This window comes from Chanodichthys erythropterus, chromosome 12, assembly GCF_024489055.1.
Source record: "Chanodichthys erythropterus isolate Z2021 chromosome 12, ASM2448905v1, whole genome shotgun sequence".
In the NCBI taxonomy this organism is placed as follows: Eukaryota; Metazoa; Chordata; class Actinopteri; order Cypriniformes; family Xenocyprididae; genus Chanodichthys; species Chanodichthys erythropterus.
This window is the reverse complement of record NC_090232.1, coordinates 36,665,652-36,688,273: the sequence shown is the minus strand read 5'-3', so window position 1 is coordinate 36,688,273 and position 22,622 is coordinate 36,665,652. Positions and strand designations below refer to the sequence as shown.

The 22,622-nt window shown below is 36.3% G+C and overlaps 1 protein-coding gene across 2 annotated transcripts; it reads left to right on the top strand.

The window, feature by feature from the left end:
- The first annotated feature begins 2,208 nt into the window (after positions 1–2,208).
- si:dkey-37g12.1 (atrial natriuretic peptide receptor 1) lies at positions 2,209–22,431 on the top strand. 2 transcript variants are annotated; one of them, XM_067403348.1, is made up of 27 exons: positions 2,209–2,371; positions 2,909–3,094; positions 3,185–3,306; positions 3,656–3,745; positions 3,830–3,975; positions 4,887–5,008; positions 5,102–5,248; positions 5,358–5,515; positions 5,651–5,786; positions 6,069–6,160; positions 6,285–6,414; positions 8,219–8,297; positions 8,591–8,690; positions 8,817–8,909; positions 9,046–9,123; positions 9,203–9,307; positions 11,247–11,318; positions 11,405–11,555; positions 12,453–12,605; positions 12,716–12,890; positions 15,545–15,688; positions 18,606–18,729; positions 19,323–19,391; positions 19,464–19,638; positions 21,269–21,367; positions 21,556–21,647; positions 22,054–22,431. In XM_067403348.1, the coding sequence occupies exons 1-27, from the start codon at positions 2,365–2,367 to the stop codon at positions 22,099–22,101; spliced, it is 3,093 nt and encodes a 1,030-aa protein (XP_067259449.1). In that variant the 5' UTR covers positions 2,209–2,364; the 3' UTR covers positions 22,102–22,431. The 2 variants fall into 2 exon arrangements, with proteins under 2 accessions (XP_067259449.1, XP_067259450.1); XM_067403349.1 differs by lacking the exon at positions 21,269–21,367.
- Positions 22,432–22,622: the final 191 nt, after the last annotated feature.

The following is a 22,622-nucleotide window of genomic DNA, read 5'->3' as shown; positions in this document are numbered from 1 at the left end:
GTTTCCCTAACGTTTCAAACAGTGCACACCCTTCTTATCTTTTGTATAAAACACAGAGTCATGAACACATTCTAAATATAGCTAAGTTGCACACGAAAGACACGTTTAAATGATAAAAAAAGGAGATTGCTACGGGCTGCTTACCTTAGATGAGAGGGTCGGCAGATTAAACTGAGACTAGGCGTTTTTAAACATTCTTACTAACATGAAGTCTCAAATTTGTTGAGTGACTCGGAGGTTAATTAACTGCCACCTCGAGCCAGTTATGGAATTGGGCGGAGCAATTTGACGACATGGTTTCTTATCGCGAGATGCAAAGAAAATTAAACGGCTGATCATTAAAGTCCCCATTAAATCAAAATGCAAGTTTTTTGGCTTTTAGTATGAAAATGTTAGCCTTAAGGTTATCTATGAGCTAATGTGCTCCAAAACAATGAAAAGTAATGCGTTTGTTTAGCTCGAATAACTAAAAAAATAAAAATCAATTTTTAACAAGTTACTAAGTAAAATATCTAGCTTCCACCAGACTGCCTTCTGTATTCAAAGTACGAAGAAAGTGTAAAACTGTTGCAGTTCAAAAAGCTTATGCTACATCCTACGCCTTTCCTGTTCAACATATGGAAAAAGTGTAACTGACGCGAAGCCAGTGTAATGTGAATTTGTGAATGTGAATATGTGCAAACAGACAAACTTGTCAAACAAGTTAAAGGTGCTCTAAGCGAAGTCACGTGTTTTTAGGCCAAAACATTTTTTTGTCACATACAGCAAACATCTCCTCACTATCCGCTAGCTGCCTGTCCCCTGAACACACTGTAAAAAAACGCGGTCTCTGTAGTCGCCACAAGCTCCGAGAACGGCAATAAAAACAAACTGGTGCAGCCTGGACCACGAAACATAATAAACATGCTCCAGCCAATAACCGACAAGCAGCGTCAATACGCAAGCTACTTACATTTTAAATGCACGTTCATGACTGTTTCAGGAAGCAGGGAGGGGAGGGCCAGGAGGAGTAGGAGGGAGGGTCTTGCTAGCCTCTGTTTTGTTTGACAACACTTCGAACGTCAACAGGAAGTTACTCCGCTCAGAATCGCTTAGAGAGCCTTTAAATAAATTACAATAAGATACTTTTTTCAAATATTTTCTTATGCACACCCCCAGAGGTGCAACCCTTTTGTGAACATTTGCTTTTAAATCAGGAAGAGAGAGCAAACACAAAAAAATTATTTTAACTGCTGGAAAAAGCAACAAAATAGACATATTTTGATGTATATTTTCATCTCCCTTTCCTTGCAATAAAAATAGTTTGCATTTGTGTTTTTCATCACTGCTGTCGCTTGCTCACTGCTTGTACAATTTTATTGTCTTCTTTGAAATGATCATAATGAAAAATGCTATACTTTTGTTTTTCTTCTGAAAATGCTGAGCTTAACGGCCTTATTAAATCCCAGACTTTGAAGCAGAAAAATGTTTCTCCACTATTCCTGTACTATTTATATTCCCCTGCGTATTTGTGCAGTAACACAAACTGACCCCTAAATAGAATATGTTGTTTTTAAGTAGACATTTGGGTAAAAAAAAAAATAAACAACATTTATCTCTCTTTGTCATGGTGTTCAGCTTTCGTGCATTGAGAGAAGTTTCAAATGTTTTCTGGCTTGTGAAATGGACAGACACTAGAGGGCATTCCCACGATATAAAAGCATCCAAACAAAGTGCCAGTATGCAGGGAGCTGACACTGTTCTTATTTTAACTCTAACCTTTTGACCTCTCATTCTTGACCTGGCTGATTCTTGATCTATAATTGTTAATTAATGTACTAAATACACATTTATATTCTTCTTTCAAGTTTTCTTTGGGACACAAGAAGTTGGCAATTTAAGTGTATTTTAATTTACAGTTCCTTTCTTTCTTGCTATTATTAAATATGTGAAGAGCCTGCTTACAAACAACAAAAAAGAGCCCTTGTGTATGTAAGCAAAAAGCTACGCTATCACTCAAAGAACTGACAGAAAAACACTTTTTTTTTTTCCATCCAGACCTCGTAGACATGAGAATTCCCATAGACATCTGTAGACCAGTGTTTACTCATATGTTTTGTTTTTTTAGCTATAAACATACGTCAGAGGAGCACCACAGCTTGAGATACAGAGCAGTATTAATGTGAGACCCTTGATTTACAGTCACTCTGGGGAGATCATTGTTGTGGATGGCTGATTTCAGAGCTAAACCATATGGCCACAGTTTGCCACTGGATATTTTCCCATCCTCGATACAGGTAGTTTCTGATGCAAGGTCCCTTTTTTTTAATTTGTTTGACTAATTTTAATCATCCTCTGCATTGAAGCTGGACTTATTCTTTTGAAATGAGTGGTAAGTACAGTAATTTCAGTTATTATTAATTGACATGCTAAAATTAGATTAGATGTATTCATTTATACATAGTTTGCTTACAGGTGAAACATTTGTACAAATATATCTCTGTGTGTACTGTTACATATGAATGTATATTTTGACTAATATGCCATTTAGAGTTAATGAAGCACACTGTAAACCCGGATAAGTTCTACTAACTCAAAAAAATTGAGGCAACTGATTGCCTCTGTTTTTGTAAGTTTGCAAACTTAAATATCATCAGTAAGCATAGTTAGTTTTTTTTTTGAATAACTGTAAATTACAAACAAACATTATTTTAAATCAAAATATATATTTAGTGTTTTGTTCATTTTAATTTAATGCAACTCAAAGTTTTAAGTACACTGTAATCCCGCATAAGTTGGCAAAACTCAAAAATATATTTAGTGTTAACTTAAATCTCTGATAGGTGTTGAATGAACTCAAAAATAATAGTTAGTTAAAATTGTTTTCACATTTCCATTATAAGTTAGTTATACTGTTTTGGGTTTACAGTGCACTTCGAGAGAGTTCCTGGCTTACTGCTCATTTTGATGGCTCTGGTTCATCTCAGTTTGGGCACCAGATTCACCTTGTTGATCTCCATGCCCAACACCTCCATTTTTTTCAGCCTTGGTCGTATTGGGGCTGGAGCTCTTGTCGCTATCAGTTCTGTAAACAACAGTACAAACCTACTGCAAGGTCAGTGAACTATTTGTACCAAGTATAAAAGGAAGATGAGCAATATTTATATATCATCTTTAATGTAATACTTTGAATGATTTGTGTCAGGGCATTATCTGGATTACCATTTTGTGGATGATGAATGCAGTGATCTTCGTGGCCCAGGGAAAATTGTGTCGCTTTACCATAGACACAATTACAGCGCTTTCATCGGACCATCTTGCTCAAATGTATGTGGTTGCTTTAGCATTATTTTTACTAGACAATTGAAGGTCAAAATAAATAATAAAAATACAGCCAGCTCAAACGGAACATGTCAGAAATAACAATCACACTCACTCATTATATCATTACTCAGACAATAGACTTTCAAATTAAGGTATCTGTCTTCTACAAGCACGCAGTTCCAATTAAAGCTTAAAATTGACTTTTAACGCATGAAGGGCTATCAAAAAGTAATTACAAAACTCGTTATAATCTCATTTATCACAAGATATCATCATTACAAGACAAAGAACTATCTAATGTTCATTGAGTAGGAAATTGAGTATTATCATCTGTTGCTAATTCTTATTCAAGGTCTGTGCAGTGACTGCTAAACTAGCAGCTTATTGGAACATTGCTGTCATCAGTCCGTTATGTGCAGAGCAACAGTTTCTAGATAAGAAGGTTGGTTGTACCATTAATGTTTGTATCTTAAAATGCACTTTGAATTTTGGTTGCTAAATGTTTTTTTGGCCCCTTTGAATTCAGGCCTATCCGACTTTAACAAGAGTGTTTGGACCTTTCACTAAACTAGGAGCTTTCTTTGTGGAAATCTGTAAACGGTTCGGCTGGAAGCGCATAGGCATCATCCATGAAAGCAAACCTTTCTGGACAATTCCTGCCGAGGGGATCAAGTATGTAATGTACCATGAAACTCGATGTATATTACACTGTATGTACACTGTAAATGATCATTTTAACAGTAAAAGACTGTAAAAAAAATATGGCCAAAACCTGTTAATTGGTTAACAATCCCCTCTATAAACTGTCAAGTAATTTTACAGTAAAATACTGTGAAAAAGAAGGTCATCTTACAATTTACAGTGAAAAAACATTAATTTGACATTCCCAGAATTCTCTGTGTGCCTGACTGACAGCTCATATTTGATTATTATTATTATTATTATTATTATTACTGAAAAAGTTTATTTTTAGGCTACATCTTATGTTGTTAAATTAATGTTTATTACATTCTTTTAGAGTCGTGTGTTTTGTATTTGTGTGTATATGACACTGCACTTATGATAAATTTTGATTAATTATATGGCTTTCTCTTTACCACCTGTGTTTTCAAAGTGGTTGTCATACTATCATAAAGGTGAAGTTAATATGGTATATTAATATTATTTATTAATATTATTTTATATTTAGTTAATGAAATATACATGTTTTTTCCTGTGAATTTAATTTCAACACTAAACACAAAGATTTTAAAAGGATAGAAAATTCTGTTATTCCAAACCTGTATAAATTTCTTTCTTTTTTTTCTGCTGAACACAAAGGAAGTTATTTGGAAGAATGTTTGTAACCAAGCAGATCTCGGCCCCATTGACTACCATAGTATTTTTTTTCCCTCCTCCGCAAAGTGGTTTGCCGAAGAGTGTGTATTTTATTTTAATACAGTGTATGAAGGTATATTTTTTATGGGATTTTATGGGTTTTGATACATATTTGTAGTTGCTATTAAGCAGTCAAGAAGTTCATTTAAGAAAAGTGGTTCACGCTTTAATTTTTAATGTAATTATTAAACCTGATTTCTTCAAAGGTATCAAGCAGAGCACAATAACATCACAGTGACCAAGTATCAAGAGATCCATGGCTCTCTCTCCCAAGGGTCTTTATCGACCTGGTCCTGGGTCTTAACTGAGATGGCTCAAGTCTCTCGCAGTAAGAAATTCTTTGAATGAAAATGAGAATTTGTTCTCACAAAAACCTGTGAGGAACTAAACAACGCAACCATTTGTGTTTTCGCCTGTACAGTTATTGTGATATCCGCACATGGCAAGGTGGTTCGCAGCTTGCTAATTGAAGCTCACAAGAAAGGCTTGACTAACGGAGATTTTATTTTCCTTTGTTTCGAGCCTTACAAGCAAAAGGTCTTGTTTGGCAGTTTTGACTGGAAACAAGGTGTGTTGCATTACCACAAAAGCAATGACTTTGCTTACCTCATAAAATGAGATATTGCTGAATATGATGTAATTTTCTATTTATAGTGAATGTTTTTCTTCTCTCTCAGGTGATGAACATGACTCAGTGGCCAGGCAAGCTTATCAGGCTCTGTTTTTCGTGTCTCTATATAAACCCAGTGATAAACAGTATCAGGCCTTCTCAGAGAAAGTCATCAGAAGATCCAAAATAGACTTTGGCTATACATATACTCCTAATAGTGAGAAGGTTGGTTTTTACTTTATAGACATGAACAAAGGACGAGTCTATTATCAGTGACACCATCAGTGTTTTGGGGTAGATGGGGCAACCTAATTCAGAATTTAGATTTTCATTATGAGTTCAATTGTTTTAACTCAACAGGTGTCAGTGCTAGCAGCTATAGCCCACGATACTGTCTGGCTGTATGCCCATGCACTGAATGAAACTTTGGCAGAAAATGGAAATCCGTATGATGGCTTAGCCATTACTAGACGAATGCGGAACAGGACCATTAAAGGTTTGCAGAGCTTAAACTATATCTAGTAATTCCAAATTGGATAGCAAACACTGTGCAAATTTGTTATAATGAAATAATTTAACTTTCCCAAACCTTAAGCTTGCATGCTGAGAATAATAAGAGTTATACATAACCTAATTCTAATTTGGGTTTGTTGAGGGGGTACTTGAGCATTATCCTTCCTAAACCTGCAATTCATATCATTTCCAATTGTAAATAAAACTGCCACCAAGTTGACAGGATTTCATTTTGGTACATGCTTTGTGACTTTTTGTTATACAGGTATCCAAGGAGATGTAACTATTGATGCAAATGGAGATCGTGAGTTACACTACATGATGAAACAGATTCAAGATAGTAATGAACAGAGTCAGGTGAGATACCGCCATATGTTTACTACTTAGACCGACCGCAAGCACAACCACTGGAAGCCATCTGAAAACTGCTCTGCTATTCTGGATTACATTTGTCAAATGAGGCACTGGGTTCTCCACACAGGTCATTGCAAACTATTTTGGGACATATAAGGCAGTGAAAGGGGTTCACATCCGCTGGCCTGGAGGACGGACAACTCCTCCCAAAGACTCTCCAGATTGTGGCTTTCAAGGAGAACTCTGCATCAATCTAGGTATTTGGCAACCCAGGCTCATTGAAAAAAACATGTCCGTGTGTCTTATGTTGCTTCTTGCATGTTTCGCAACACTTTCAAATTTTAGAAAAATGTCTAGTGAGTGTCAGTAAAGGCATTTTCAGGTTTATCTGAAACAAATTAACTTGAATCGGCTGTTTTGAATAATGTTTTATTAATTTGGTATGTACGTAGAGGCAGAAATGAATTGTGAGTGGAGCTAAAAGATTAGAAGTCTATTAGAAGTTTATTGAAAATAATGTGCCACCTAAGGCTGTTACAATTCCTTGATTGAATTTGAGTACTCAAGTTAACCCTTTGGAATCGGAGGCTGATTTGGGGCCTGGAGAAGTTTTGACATGCCCTGACATTTGTGCTTTTTTCAGTTGTTCATAAACATAGAAATGACAAAAGTGTCATTACACTGTATTCAGCACAAACTAGGCTACCATAATATTTGAGGAACATGTATGTACATGTTTGTATTTTTGAAGGAATAATGTTTATGCGTGGTTATTGAAAAAACAAAAAACTTAAGTCACTGAAATAAGGCCAAAAAAATAATATTTAAATAATATATAGAATCGCATAAAGAGCTCTAATGAGCTGCATAAATAATGAGCTCTTTCAGTCAGGTAAGCTGTGAAAAACCCTCTGTTGATCATGTCTCAAAGCTCATCATGGTGTAAATCAAACATACAGAAAAAACAGCAAAACTGTGAAATATTATTACAATTTAAAATAATGGTATTCTATTATATACTTTAAAATATAATGTATTTCTATGATGCAAAGTGTCTGAACAATTATTTTACCTCTATGGCATTTCATATAGGCTTTTAGCTTAAAAAACCGACCACATTCCATGGATGAGAATCCATGAACTTCATTAGACCCCATTAGAACCATTCAAAAATCATAAAATAGCATTGTGTGAAATAGCACATAAATAAGTCTTTATTAATCAATAATCAGCCCCTGCAATCATAATTTGTATGAAAAGGAATAGTCAGTGTTTTACTGCCACTACAGTCTTATTTTCAGCTGGAAACAGCAGTGAATTGTATATATAGCTAAGTTTTGGGGTTTTGTAAAAATGTAGGTAGAGGCACATTTTCCAATCAGCCACATGTTGGTTTTGTGACTTTCATGGCCTAAAAGTTGCTGAATGTATTACACAATTGGCCCACTCTTCACTAATTTGTAAAGTGTCTGTGTGGTAATAACACACAGCAACATGATATGAAGCTTGGCAGAGTGTTCATTTGGTTATTGCTTATCAACTTCTTCAAGGAGTCAGTCAGAGGCCATAGTGCAGTAACTTTGCTTCCAGTAGGGGGCATCAAAAGCCCACCTTTACTCCTCACATCAGTGCATTCACACCCCACCACCCAGCCCTTGTTTTCCAACCCCTTCCTTTTCATTTTTTTGGCATTGCCCCATACCCTCGCTTTGATTAAAAAAAGGGGAGAAAAAAATCTTGAATTATGTACCAATGCCTGCAAGACCCAAATGTCCAACTCAACAGCAATATAGATTTCTCAGGTATTCACTGACTGAATCTCCCCCAAGCTAACAGGTCGAAGCAATAAAGCCAGGACAGTCTTATGCAACCAGATATAATCCTTCTATCAGAATTCTGAAAAGGTGACTGTTTCATATTGCATTCCTACAGAATTACCCTTGGCGGCTTCAAGTCTTGCTGTATCATACTTCTATAAATGGACGTAGTTGGATGTTGACACCAAGCGAGAGCTAATCACACTGCAGACCTGCAGATTACAAATGTATGTTTTATTTTCAGAGAGAAAATTGTTGATTGCCTTGGGGATTATTGCTGGCTTGGTGGCTGCAGGAACGCTTGCGATCTGTGTTCTTTACAGGTAATAGTCAAAGTGTGTATTTTTAACTGCTCTTAAACTTTCAGAATTGCTGAACCAAGCATCGAAATTCGATAATTTGCATAAATTAGATGTATATACTTTGATTCTCCTTTCCAAGAGATGTTTTTTGCTAGGCAAACAGCTAAAACATTTCAGCTGATATCCAAAATGCAGGCCTTATTCAGTCAAAACCTCTGCAGTTCTTCAGTTTTTCCTCAGTATTTATTTTTCTTTGTAAAAATAAGTTCTTAAATTTTCTCCAGTCTCTAGACTGAATTCATTTTTATTACCAGGAAGTACAAACTCCAGGAGGAAGCCTCCAAGATGTTGTGGACAGTCAATGCTGAAGACGTCATAATGATGGAGCATCACTCCTCGACCGTGCCAACAAAGGTTTTGAAATGATTTAATGCATCATATTTGGATTAAGTAACTCTTCTGGCCCGCATTTTTGGATTTACTATGCGTTATGAATGAATCTATTACATTAATAATAGGCTCTCCCTTTCTTTGGTTTAGTCCCACAGATCCAAACCCATTCAGGCTTCTTTGGAATCTATCATAATCAGTATGCAGGACAAGCCATCAGCACAGAGAACCGCAGTCTACAAAGTGAAGTATTTGGGATCTTAGTGATTAAACATTTACATCACTGCGTTCTGACTTGACACAGTTTATGCTACAAAACATTGGCCAAGCTGTCCTATAAATCTGTTCATAGTTCAAATTATTTTTATTTTTCCCTCAGGGGACGATTTGTTCTGTTTGTTTTCTGAATTTAAGAAGCACTCATCTGAACAGCGAGCTGCTGGCAGAATTCAAACAGGTGAAATCTCCTTAAAACATTGACAAATACTGAATTTTAGTCACAACAAAACTATGACACATGCATGTGGGTGTTTCAGTGCAGAGATCTGACCCACTATAACCTTTGTAAATTTATCGGAGTGGCCCTGGAGACCCATCAACCCTTCGTTCTCACAGAGTACTGCCCTAAGGGAAGTCTGCAGGTGATATTACACAACACTAAGATAACAGTTTATTTCTAACAGAGATGTTCAGGATGGGAAATCTGTGCATTCCCTCAGGAGTTCCCTATGGGTTTTTTATAATGGCAGTTGTGGATTTATGAATTAAGTAAGTGTAATGTAATATTCTAAAGTGAAGATCATGGTAATCCACTAGTAATGACTCAAGTGTTACTAAATCCGTCAAAAGCAATTACTATCCAAAAACTTACAAAAAACTCAAAAGTTTACAATGATTTCAGTCATTACTAGAGTTATCATGCTTTTCACTTTAGAGTACTGTTCCAAATAATTATATTTCCTTTAGAAGGATGTAGTAACACTCGAGTCTTTACTAGTGGGTTACCATGATCTTCAGTTTAGAATTAATTATACATTATGCATCATTCACATTAATTATGAACATGTAGTTCGTATTAGTCCTCTGTGGGAGGCATGAAAAAGTAGTAGTTGATTAGCTAATAGTGAACTACCTCATTCAATTGAACACTATTACTGTACTTACTAATTAGTAATCAGAGTTTCTTGTTCATTTTCAAATGAAAATTACCCCAAGCTTTACTCACCCTCAAGCTAATTCTAGATGTATATGACTTTCTTCTTTCTGATGAACACAACTGGAGATATATTAATAAATATCCTGAGCTTTCCGAGCCATCCGAGCTTTATAATGGCAGTGAGCGGGATCAGAGAGTATGAGCTGAAGAAAGTGTCTCCATCCACATCCATCCATCATAAATTTGTACTCCACATGGTTCCGGGAAGTTAATAAAGGCCTTCTGACGTGAATCAATGCGTTTGTGTAAAAAAATATCCATATTTAACAAGTTATGAAGTAAAATATCTAGCTTCGCCAGACTGCCTTCCGTATTCAACTTACAAAGAAAGTGTAAACTGGCGTCGCGTCAGTTACACTTTTTTCGTAAGTTGAATAGGGAAGGCGTAGGATGTAGCATAAGCGTTTTAAACAGCAACAGTTATACTCTTTCTTCGTACGTCGAATACTGAAAACAGTATAGCAGAAGCTAGATATTTTACTTCATAACATGTTAATTAATATATATTTCTTTTTTACACAAATGCATCGAGTCGCGTCAGAAGGCCTTTATTAACCCCCAGTTTCTTCAGCTAATACTCGTGAACCCTGTTCACTGCCATTACTCGGATGCGTCAGGATATTTATTAATATTTTTCTGATTATGTTTATCAGAAAGAAGAAAGTCATAGACACCTAGGATGGCTTGAGGGTGCACTGTAAAAAATGACCGTGATTTTAACAGTAAAAGACTGTAAAAATGCTGCGGTGAAAAACTGTCAATTGGTTTACAGAAAGTTTCCGTACTATATACGGTGAATAACTGTAATAGATGTAACGGTACATTTAATGTAATTTTATGGTAAAATACAGTTGAATTCACAGTTTTTGGAAGTGAAAAATAACAATATAGTACTTCATTAGGTTGGTAAATTAACATTATATCAGTTAATGAAATACGTTATTTTACCGTAAATTTAACAGATTTTTTTTTTTTTTACATTGCTACTGTATTTTTTACGGTAAAGTTCTGGCAACCACAGCTGCCATTTTTTTACTGTAAATTTTACTGGGATTTTTTTTTACGGTGTGAGTAAAGCTTGGGGTAATTTTCATTTGAAAGTGAACTAATCCTTTAACTGCTGTTTCTAGAAAGTTAATATTGAGTGTTACTCATTTGTTCATGTGTAGTTATTCATTAATGACGGAACAGTATTCTAAAGTGTTACCTATTTTTAAAACAAAATTCTTTAACAAATTTTAGCAATTCTATTATTAAAATGCTGTTGTCAGAATACCAGCTGCTATGTTCTCTCGTGAAGGTGGCATCTTATTATTTTAAGAATTACCATTGTAACAAAAGGTTTTTGTTCCCAAACTTTGCAGGACATTTTGAAGAATGAGTCGATCAAGCTGGACTGGACTTTTAAGTATTCCCTCATGCTAGACATTGTAAAGGTCACTGTCTCTGTGTCTTAGTCTAAAATGATTTTGCTGACAGTAGAATATAAAACAGTGATGGATAAATTTTGTCTCTCTTGTAGGGCATGGACTATTTGCACCACAGTCCCCTGCACTGTCACGGTCACCTCTCATCATCAAGCTGTGTGGTGGACAGCCGCTTTGTCCTGAAGGTCACTGATTTTGGACTTAACGCACTGAGGCGTTCAGACTCTGGATCTGACCCCTGGACCGGTAAGCTGGAAATGTGGAACTTTCGAGAAATGCTTTTCCACCAAGTTTGTTTGGAAAAAGAGAGAGAGAAAAAAAGTTTTTTTTTTTTTTCCTTAAATAATTTGTTTAGAGTTCAATTTTGCACACATACTGTATATACAAACATATTTTTATAGTTTTAGGATGAATTCCAAACTGCGTTTTTATGTCTTGAAGATCACTTTTGGAAAAGAAAAAGCCATTTGTAGGTGCGTTCCAAACAAAAGTGGACATCTGAATCCCTTCAAGAAAGGCCCTTCCACAAATCAGTTAGCAAAGAGCACATGTTATGGTCACTTCAAGGAAGTATTTTTATCATTCATGGTCATGTGACCCAGGGTGGCAAGTCCTCACGACTCATTTTATAGCTAGATGGCGGGAGAGTCTGAGTTAACATATAAACAGAATAATTCAAGTTGTGTTGTTTGTGATATCTTACACACATTTATGCCATACATTTCATATGAAATTTAAATAGGTTTTATAGGTAATAAATGAGTTTAATAGCTAGATACATTACGTAGTGATGATTTGCAGCGTTCAAACAAGAGACGTCAAGTTTTAAAGTTGAGAGAGGAGAGGGAACACACACACATATAAACTATATTTTAAAAAAATCATTATAAAATGTATATTTATTTGCAACAATTATATTAAGAGCAGAGCAATTATATTAAAAAATTCCTATCTAATAGTAACATTACAGGTTGTCTCAAATGGCTACATTGTGACACGCAAGTGCCCTGCTCCCTCTAAAGTCCACACTTCAAAGGCTCTGCCCTTTGGAGTGAGTAGGGCAGAAGTGATGCTCACTTCTGATTGGAATTCGTCCTTAGTTAGATTTTTGTCAGTCCTGTAAATATGCGTTTGCATTTTAAGCTCTGCTATGGAGGGCACCAGAGCTGCTGAGGCAGTCCATGCCTGCTAATGGCACTCAAAAAGGGGACGTCTACAGTTTTGCCATTATCGCTCAAGAGGTGGTATATCGCAGAGGGCCTTTCTACATCCCCAACAGTCACTTAAGTGCTAGAGGTACGGCAATACACTCGCTCTCTCCATAACACGCTTTTCTGTTGTTAAAACCAAAGTAAAGCACTGCAGATGGACACCTGGGAAGGACTCTCTCCGTGTCTGTTTTTCAGAGATTGTGGAAAGGGTCAGGGCGGGGGGCTGTAGCCCACTGAGGCCGCACATAGACCGAGCCGAATGTGTAGATGAACTGGACGGTCTCCTGGTCAGCTGCTGGAGGGAGAAACCTGCCGAGAGACCAGATTTCTCGTCTCTCAGGACTGCCATCAAAAAAAATTGTCCTAATGGGTCAGTAATGAAGCAAGACATAGAGCAATAATATGTTGTTCACCTCTAGTTTTTTTTTTGTATACATTTCTTTTGTAGTCTTGGGAAGTCTGAAATGGTTAATTCACTGAATTGTTTAAATAATAATTATTGTTGTTGTTGTTGTTGTTGTTGATACACTCTAAAAAATGCTGGGTTAAAAACAACCCAAGTTGGGTTGAAAATGGACAAACCCAGCAATTGGGTTGTTTTAACCCAGCAATTGGGTTGTTTTAACCCAGCGGTAGGGTTAAATGTTTGCCCAACCTGCTGGGTAGTTTTATTTAACTCAACTATTGTTTAAAAATTACTGTATTGCTTAATTAAAATTAACCCAAAGTATGTTGGAAATGAACATTTATTAATGTTCAATGAATAATTATTAAACAATAAACATTTATTAAGTTGCTTATTAATAAATGTATATTAATAAACTATTAAACTATTACATTTATATTAATAAAATATTAAAGCTTATTAATAAACATTCACCTTTTGTCTATTATTGTTGCCTCTAATTGCATCTGGTTTTTAATTTCCCAACCATTTTGGGTTCATTTTAAGTCAGCCATATAGCAATTTTTAAACAATAGTTGGTTTAAATAAAACTACCCAGCAGGTTGGGCAAACATTTAACCCAACCGCTGGGTTAAAACAACCCAATCGCTGGGTTTGTCCATTTTCAACCCAACTTGGGTTGTTTTTAACCCAGCATTTTTTAGAGTGTATTATTATTATTAAAGAAATTAGTACTACATTAGTTCTACAGTCTCGTCGGGAGTTGGGACTGACATATTAAAAGGTTACAAAAATGAAAGTTCTGTTATTAATTACTCACCCTCATGTCGTTCCACACCCGTAAGACCTTTGTTCATCTTCGGAACACAATATAAACAAAAATAACAACTTTATTCAAAAATCTCTTTTCTTCCCTGTCATTATCTTTACGCAGTTGAAGCAGTAAGTACAGTGAAGGCTTCCGTGTTTACTTCTGAATGCCGGCTAACTATTGGCCAAAGCTGATCATGTGAGCAGCACGATGCGTGTGTGTGATGCTGCCACAGGAGCCGGCCAATAATGAGTCGGCGTTCTGATGTAGAACCTGGAAGCGTTGAATAAAGTCGTCTTTGATGAAAAAAACAATGTCTTTAGTACCTTTCTGGACCGTCAAAATGGTGGTTATATTGTTGTCTATGGACGAGTCATATACCTCTCGGATTTTATCAAAAATATTTTAATTTGTGTTCCGAAGATGAACGAAAGTCTTACAGGTTAGGAACAACATGAGGGGGAGTACTTAATTACTCCCCAATAATTTCATTTTTGGGGAAACTAACCCTTTAACGTTTTTCCCCCCAAAAATTGTATGATTGAGTCAATTGAGACATTTTATTTACAATCATTAAAAAATTATTTTAATAAAGCTGATAAATAATAAAGCTGAAATAAAATACATATGGAAAACTGAAATAAAATTTGCTTAAGTACTAAATTACTAAAACTAAAACTGCAAAAAAGATAAAATAAAAAAATTGATAAAAATGACAAAAAGCACAGAACAAAACTTTCAAAATATGTATAAATACTATAATAGTGTATCAATAATACAAAAATTAACACAGAAGGATGTGTTATTATTCATTTTTATATCACAGTTAACTTCACTCACTTATTTATCAGCTAATAAACATTATAAACTGTATTTTAATTTAATGCCATATACAGTAGCCTCTATGGCCTGGTTTCTATGAACAGGTCTTAGATTAAGCCAGGATTAGGCTTTAGTTAAATTAGGACATTTAAGTAGCTTTTATAAACATGCCTAAGACATTACTGATGTGCATCTCAAGACATATTTTAAGATATGTCAGTGCAAGTTGCTTTCAGGTAAAACAGCTCAAACATGCATTTAAGTCTCGGACTAAGCTTAAGGCCTTGTCTGTGCACTTGCATACCACAAACCAGGGAGAACCAAAGACACTCTGACTTTTATGATCCTTTGTGGACTGCACTTTTATTAGAGTTTCTGTTGATTCAATCTTCCCCACTTGCAGAGTAAGTGAAGTCAGTGTTAACATTGAGATAAGTCTGATTAAAGGCAGTGCTGCGACATCAGTAGTGTATAGCTATCTCTCCCTTCCAATCTAATGCTGTCTTGATACTGTAACAGTTGCACATTCTTCCTCTTTGTGCTTGTTTCAGCTCTAAATGAGGGTAGTTGTGACTAATGAGCACTTTTGAGGTAATAAAGAAGAACAGGGCAGGGACACAGAGGATCATTAATTACACTTACAAATGACAGTGCTTAATCAGGTAGACAAACAAACAGGATATGAGCACTCTGGGACCAGAGACACACAGCCCAGCGAGCACAGAGTCCCGTGAGAACAGCACTGTCACAATGTATCACGCTAAACATTTATACTGGCCTTAGAGGAGCAAGGGCGAGAGAGAGAAAGACAGATTAAAAGAGCAATTGTGTTACATGTACTGTATGTTGATGAAAATTGTTTTGCAATAAAATGTTCCTTGAAGGGACAGTAAAGAATTGCTACTGCATCTTTAATGAGTATGAAAAGCTAATTAACAGTAATAATATTAAATGACTATTGCTAATCATTTGTGTGTGTTCACAGGGGGTCTGAGAACATTCTGGATGACCTGCTGTCCCGTATGGAGCAGTATGCATGTAATCTTGAGGAGATAGTTAGTGAGCGTACCGCTGAACTCCAGGAAGAGAAGAAGCGGGCAGAGGGACTACTCACGCAGATGCTACCACGGTAACGCTCCAGATTATAACCAAAAAAAAAAAAAAAAAACCCTAGACCTACACTGTAAAAAAAATCCCGTTGTTTCTACGGAAAAATACCGGCAGCTGTGGTTACCAGAACAATACTGTAAAAATGACATCAAACCGTAAACATACTTACGGAGTTACATGTGAATTTTACATTTTAAATATGTATATTTAACATTGGATTTCAGTACACTGTAAAAAAAATCCCAGTAAAATTTACAGTAAAATAACATATTTCATTAACTGATATAATGTTAATTTACCAACCTAATGAAGTACTAATATCTGTTTTGTATCTTTATAATACACTGACAGTCACCAAACACAGTGGTGATAAGAGTCACATGATGAATCAAAGTTCATCACAAGCAGATTTTCCACAAGATGAGGAGGACAACACTAATATATAGAAGGTGCACACAGTGTCATTCATACAAACACTAAACATCATCATGGTAAAATGCATGAAATTTTAAAAATGCAATAAACATTAATTTAACAACATTAGATGTAAGATAAAACCCTAATGTACATAACTGATGAGAAAAAAAATGAGAAAAACTAATAAGAAACAAACTAATAAGTATTTCAACAAAAATGTATCAAATGTGAAGTGTCACGCAGGGAATTGTGGGAATGTCAATTTACGGTTTTTCACTGTAAATTTTACAATGAATTGTTATTTTTCACATTCAAAAACTGTGAATTTAACGGTATTTTACCGTAATGTACCGTTAGATCTATTACAGTTATTCACCGTATATAGTACGGAAACTTTCTGTAAACCAATTAACAGTTTTTCACCGCAGCATTTTTACAGTCTTCTACTGTTAAAATCACGGTAATTTTTTACAGTGTAGAAGTCTTTTCTCTTCATTAGAATACTTCTCTTTTTTCAGTTCCTTGATTTACAATCTCACACTAAGTTTGTGGTTAAGTATGGGGGAATTGAAATCATGCGGTTACCATTGCACCAACTGATATTTTAGTACCTAATTTGCAAAAGAAAATATGCATAGGCCGTGACACGCCAAGCCAATGGTTGGTCCCATTGAACCCCCATTGCCAGCTTTTCATGGATTGATATGTTGAATTACTCTGATTGTCTGTTCAGTTTAGTAAACCAGTGAACAAGATGGAAAATGGAAGTGAAAAAAGCATGCAAATGACAGTCAAGAGGGCATACACAGAACGCTCTTTTGGCTGTGATCAATGACCAATTCAAACTACTGCCACCTGCTGGTGTGGAGAGTTATTTCCTCTCATCTAGGCACAGAAAACTGTGTTGGCTGTTGGCTAGTCTTTGTAGTGTGTTCAAGGTTTTTGTTCCTGACACAGGCGACAACAGACATTACCATAGTCAGCTTTCAGCGCCGCTATTTTTTTATGTCCGTTTGTTGTGTCTTGGCCTTAAAGGGATAGTTCACCAAAAAATAAATTCTGTCATCATTTACTCACATTCAAGTTGTTCCAATGAATTTCTTTCTTCTGCTGAACATTTGCAATCCACAATTCTGCGAAACTGGATATATGCTTGGGTTATAGTGCACTTGTCTGTCATTTGATGAATTATTGCTGCAATGATCAATAAAAATGTAATCAAATCTTGTTTTGAAAATCATCTTGTTTTAGTAACATTATGTATACTACTTTGTATTAAGGCAAAATCTGTATTAACATCTCATTTACATACAACAAAATCATGTTTGCACTGAAAATTGAAAATACTTGAATATGGTTTTGAGCTGTTTTAGCACATTTTAAGGGGATAGTTGAAAAAAAATTGGAAATGCTGTCAATTACTCACTCTTATGTCGATCCATATACATAAAGCCCGGAATACACCAAGCCGACGGTCGGCCGTCGGGCAGTTTTTGTTCCTCGGCCGACTAAGTTTTCACAGTGTGTCCTGCACCGTCGGCTGAAGTTGGACCTCGTTGGCTTTTTCCAACATGTTGAATCAACGTCGGAGCTTGTCGGTCAATCGGGCCATCTGATCATTCTGATTGGCTGTTCAGCTACTGCTGGTACGGAAAGGCATTTCTTCCTAGGCAGGCACAGAACAGACGTGCTACTTGGCCGTCGGGTGTCGAGCGTCGGTTTGGTGTGTCAGGGCAACTTTGGAACCAGACGCTGCCGAAGTGAGCCAACCCCGCAGTCTGCTTTCGTCGCCACTAGTTCGTTGGCATCATTTTGGTGTGTTCCGGGCTTTAGACTTTTGTTCTTCTTCGAAGCACAACTGGAAGATATTTTCTATGAAATCTGAGATATTTCGGTCTCTCCATTGACAGTCCATTCGCCCAAAACTTGAATAGTGAACATAATCCTTATTAATTAAGCACTGTAATCCAAATCTTCTGAAGATACGTAATCACTTTTTCGATGAACAGATTTAATTTGAGTATATTAGAGTAGAGTACAGTAGAGTAGAGTACAGTAGAGTAGAGTAGAGTAGAGTACATCAAATGTGGTAAAATGAAGCTCAATTGTATACTTGCTTGACACACAAGAACCAGTACATTTTTAGGTTGAGCTTCTGTTTACCAAATTTCATTTGGAGAAACAAAAATATCTAAAAATATATTCATTTGGGTTTTGAAGAGGAATGAAATATTATGAATGACATGAGGGTGAGTTATTAATGACAGAATATTTTGAGTTTAACACCTGGTTGAACTGGATGCTTAGTAAATAAAGATGCATGTTTTTGTGTTGACATACTGCACACAAAAGTGGCACAACTGTTCAGTGAATTCGTCCTCAACACTTCAGTTACTAAAAACTTACTTGCACCTGGTGTAACAACAAGCCTACGTGACCAGACCAGTGATAAACATCATCAAGGCCTCCACTTGAAACCTGCCTTTGAAAAGTGCCTGTCTTTTTTCTCATATTTTTAGATCTGTGGCTGCTCAGCTCATAGCGGGAAAGACAGTGAGAGCAGAGACCTACGACTGCGTCACCATCTATTTCAGTGACATTGAAGGCTTCACAGCCATGTCAGCATCCCTCACGCCAATGCAGGTGATGAAAGACACCAAGACTCAAACAACATCTCAGAGAGTTTCTGCCCGGTACTTTCTGAGTGGTCCTTGTGGGCATTTCGAAAACAATTCACAGATGTTTTTAAAAATGTAGGTCCTATGTGGGGTCATTTGTACGAATTTTGATCATATTTTGAAAAATACATATGTCCAGATCCATTCAGGCAGGCTTGAGGAGATGCTGTCTTGAGTTGTCTAAGGCTTTGAAATACTTGTTAAACAATGTGTGTGTGTATGTGTAGGGGTCTGTTGTAAGATCAAATACCCACATAGTTAGCTCTGGAATGGGTTTCATATGTCCTATGAGAGCTCCTGACATTACTAGATGACATGGCTCAAGTGCCGAAAACTCCACTCTGTCACGAATATCAGGCTTCTGTTAGCATAGCTGTTGGCTCGCTAGCTCGCCTGAGTCTTAAAGTGGAAATAATACATTCACATGAGGCTATTTTTGGACCATACTGAAGCCCACAGCTGAACCACAACAGAAAACTATTGTCACCTTACAGAAACTTTGATCTTTGTATCCTTAAGCTGACTTTAAACTGACCGCTCTTGTTTCCTTTCCTGTAGGTTGTGAACGTGCTGAATGATCTCTACACATACTTTGACAATATCATTGACAACCACAATGTTTATAAGGTGCGTAATACGAATGCCTCACCGTTCCATTGTAAGATATGGGTTGCTTCATGTTTCCTTTGCTGTATCCAGGTAGAAACCATTGGCGATGCCTATATGGTAGTGTCGGGCCTGCCTATAAGAAATGGAGATGACCATGCAAAAGAAATAGCCAGAATGTCATTAGCTATAGTGCAGGGCATGAGGAGCTTCCACAGTCCACACGTACCAGAGCAGCAGCTGAGGGTCCGCATTGGAGTCCATTCAGGTAATAACTGGATGGTGACAGCTCTTTGGCTGGGCTATTCTTGTATATTCATTTGCCTGCAATGACCCTGATCAATCAGGAAAAAGAATTGTGCTCAGAATATGAGTACTTAGTGGGGTCTAATTTATTTTACTGTATATAACATAAGATTAAACCTTCATGTACACGATTGGTGCTCTTTTACTAAAATATGAACAAGTATACAACATATCAGTGGGGCTCAACCTTAGCAGTAGTTCAAGAGCTAGGTTGGCAAATTCCTTTTGTCTGCAAGAGCCACATTTTAAAAATTCCCTCATCCTCCACCACAGCTTTGTACTTGGGAAAAAATTTGCCACTCAAAAGTTGGCACTCAACTTTGAGTGCCTGGTATGCCTCTCATATTCCCACTTGATTTTCTGTCCTGAATATTCACAAAATGTGTACTATTATTCAAAAGTTTGAGGGTAGGATTTAAAAAAAAAAAAAAACTTTCTGTCATGACAATTCTCTGAGTGTTTGGTATGGTAATGGATATGACAATGTAGATATGTTTGGTCTTGGCAGAATAGATCTGCTACGCTGCTGCTTAATTGCTGCTGCTGCTGTTGATTATTGCTGCTGCTGCAGAGCAAGTACGGGACTTGCTACTGCCAATACATACACGACATGCTGCTGTGAGCAAGTAAAACATGCTGCTGCTGTACAATATAGCGTACATGAATAACCGTAGCAGATCTATACAGGTGGAGCTGGGGAAGGTGGAGGGTTTTTGAAGCACGCTGCGCTACTAAGCAATGCTAACTCATTTATTTAAAGATTACGTGCGCAGCTCATTGGCTACTATTACAGCAGGAACCAATCATCTGTGGCCTATAGATATTGATGTGATGATTAGCAGGTGTGTTAAAGGACTTATTAGCCTGAGTTTCATGCCAGAACTTTGTATGAACACTTTTATTCAACAAAGAGGTATTAAACTAATCAAAAGTGGCAGTAAAGACTTTTATATTGTTACAAACAAATAAATAAATACATTTTCTATTCATAAAAAAAAAATCAGGTGATAATAAGAAATATTTTATCAGTAGCAAATCAGCATATCAGAATGATTTTTGAAGGGTCATGTCATACTTAAGACTGGAGTAATGATAAAATACAGTGATTTTAAATTGTAATATTTCACAATCTCAGTATAGTGTAGGAAACAAGTCATGCATTGCTCTACAGGTTTGAGAGACTTCTCATAAATATATTTGATTATGACTGTTTATTTATACAAAAGGTTTATACAGTACATTTCATTTCTTCACTCTCTTGCTTTTTTCAGATGTGTTTTCAATAGAAAACCAATGACGCATTTGTATATTCATTTTGATTGGTTAATTTATGCATCAGAGGAGTGTTTACATGCTCTGGCATTTGCGCCGTGATTCCAACTTGCCAACTTGCCACATAAGAAAAATTCAAATAAAATACATCATTGTACATTATATTACATAATACCATAATTAAAGAAGTGATTTAGGCATGCAAGCCATACTACAACGATAGAGGAATAGAAGAAACTTCATCTGAAATGCATTTGTTAAAACTACTAGAGGTTGAGGAAGAATGCAGAATCATGAAAAAATCATATTGCTTGTTACAGGGCCTTGTGTGACAGGGGTTGTGGGTCTGAAAATGCCACGCTACTGTTTATTTGGAGACACTGTGAACACGGCTTCCAGGATGGAGACATATGGATTACGTAAGATCGCTCATGAAGGATATGCTGACAGTAGATTAGTAAGATGTCAGAGAGGAGTTTTAAATGAAAGCCACGTGATTGATGTTGCTTGATCTTGCCACAGCCTTGACCCGAGCATATTTTTGACCGGCCTTTGATTGCGTAATAGTGTAGACAGGTATCATAACATTTTACTTTTCCCTCTCCAGCACTGAAGATCCATGTGAGCAGTTCCACCAAGTCACTCCTTGACACTTTCAGGACTTTCCGCTGTGAACTGCGAGGTGACATTCACATAAAGGTACAGAGTTTCTGTCACTTTGACATTCACCTCAGAAAAAAAAACATCTCTCTTTCATCTCGCTGTCTTACCACGTCACAACAATCCGATTCGCTCAACTGATTCCTTTCACACATATTTATTTTAGGATTGGTGCTTCAACATTATTTGTGCTAACAGTGACAAATCCATTGTGTTACAAAGCCATAATGTAATAAAATGACATCATAACTACAATCAAGGATGTAAACATCGATATCTGAAAAGTTATGTATACATAGCAACATACTTTCAGAAAAAGTGGAAATATTTCTTCGGTAACGAGCCACAGCTGGCAAGGACCTATAAATAGATCTCAATAGCCTCTTCTTAACAAGTTTTCAAAGCTTCGGAACTGCTTTCACCTCACTGTTCTCTTCCATTTCAGGGAAAGGGCTGGGTGAGGACATTCTGGCTTTTGGGAGAGGACTACTAAACCAGATGTCCCAGTTAAAGTCTGCATATACTACACTATAATTACTTTGTATGTTTGCAGCGTTTTAGTTCAATAAGCAAATTTCTTGGTACATTACCATTTAAAAGTTTGGGGCTGGAAAGATTGTTTAATGTTTTTGAAAAAAAAAGTCTCTTATGCTTTTTTATTGCATTTAGGATTTGATCAAAAATACAGTAAAACAGTCATATTGTGAAATATTATTACAATTTAACTTTTCTAACTCAACTTTAATATATTTACTCCAGCCTTCAGTATCACATGATCCTTTAGAAATAGTAATAATTATGATTTGGGATAATTATCAGTGTTGAAAACTCGTGTTGTGTTTTATGGAAACCATAATCCTTTTTTTTTTTTCAGGATTCTTTGATGAATACAAAGTACAAAATACTATTAAAAATATTTACTGTCACTTTTAAATAATTTGATGCATCATTGCTGAATAAAAGTATTCATTTCTTTCAAAGAAAATAAAATCAGTTAGACTTTATTTTAAGGTG

Coding starts and splice junctions, on each gene's coding strand:
- si:dkey-37g12.1 (XM_067403348.1), top strand. Junction 3,976..4,886: donor ATTCCTGCCGAGGGGATCAA/GTATGTAATGTA, acceptor ATTTCTTCAAAG/GTATCAAGCAGAGCACAATA. Junction 9,124..9,202: donor TGCTGGCAGAATTCAAACAG/GTGAAATCTCCT, acceptor TGGGTGTTTCAG/TGCAGAGATCTGACCCACTA.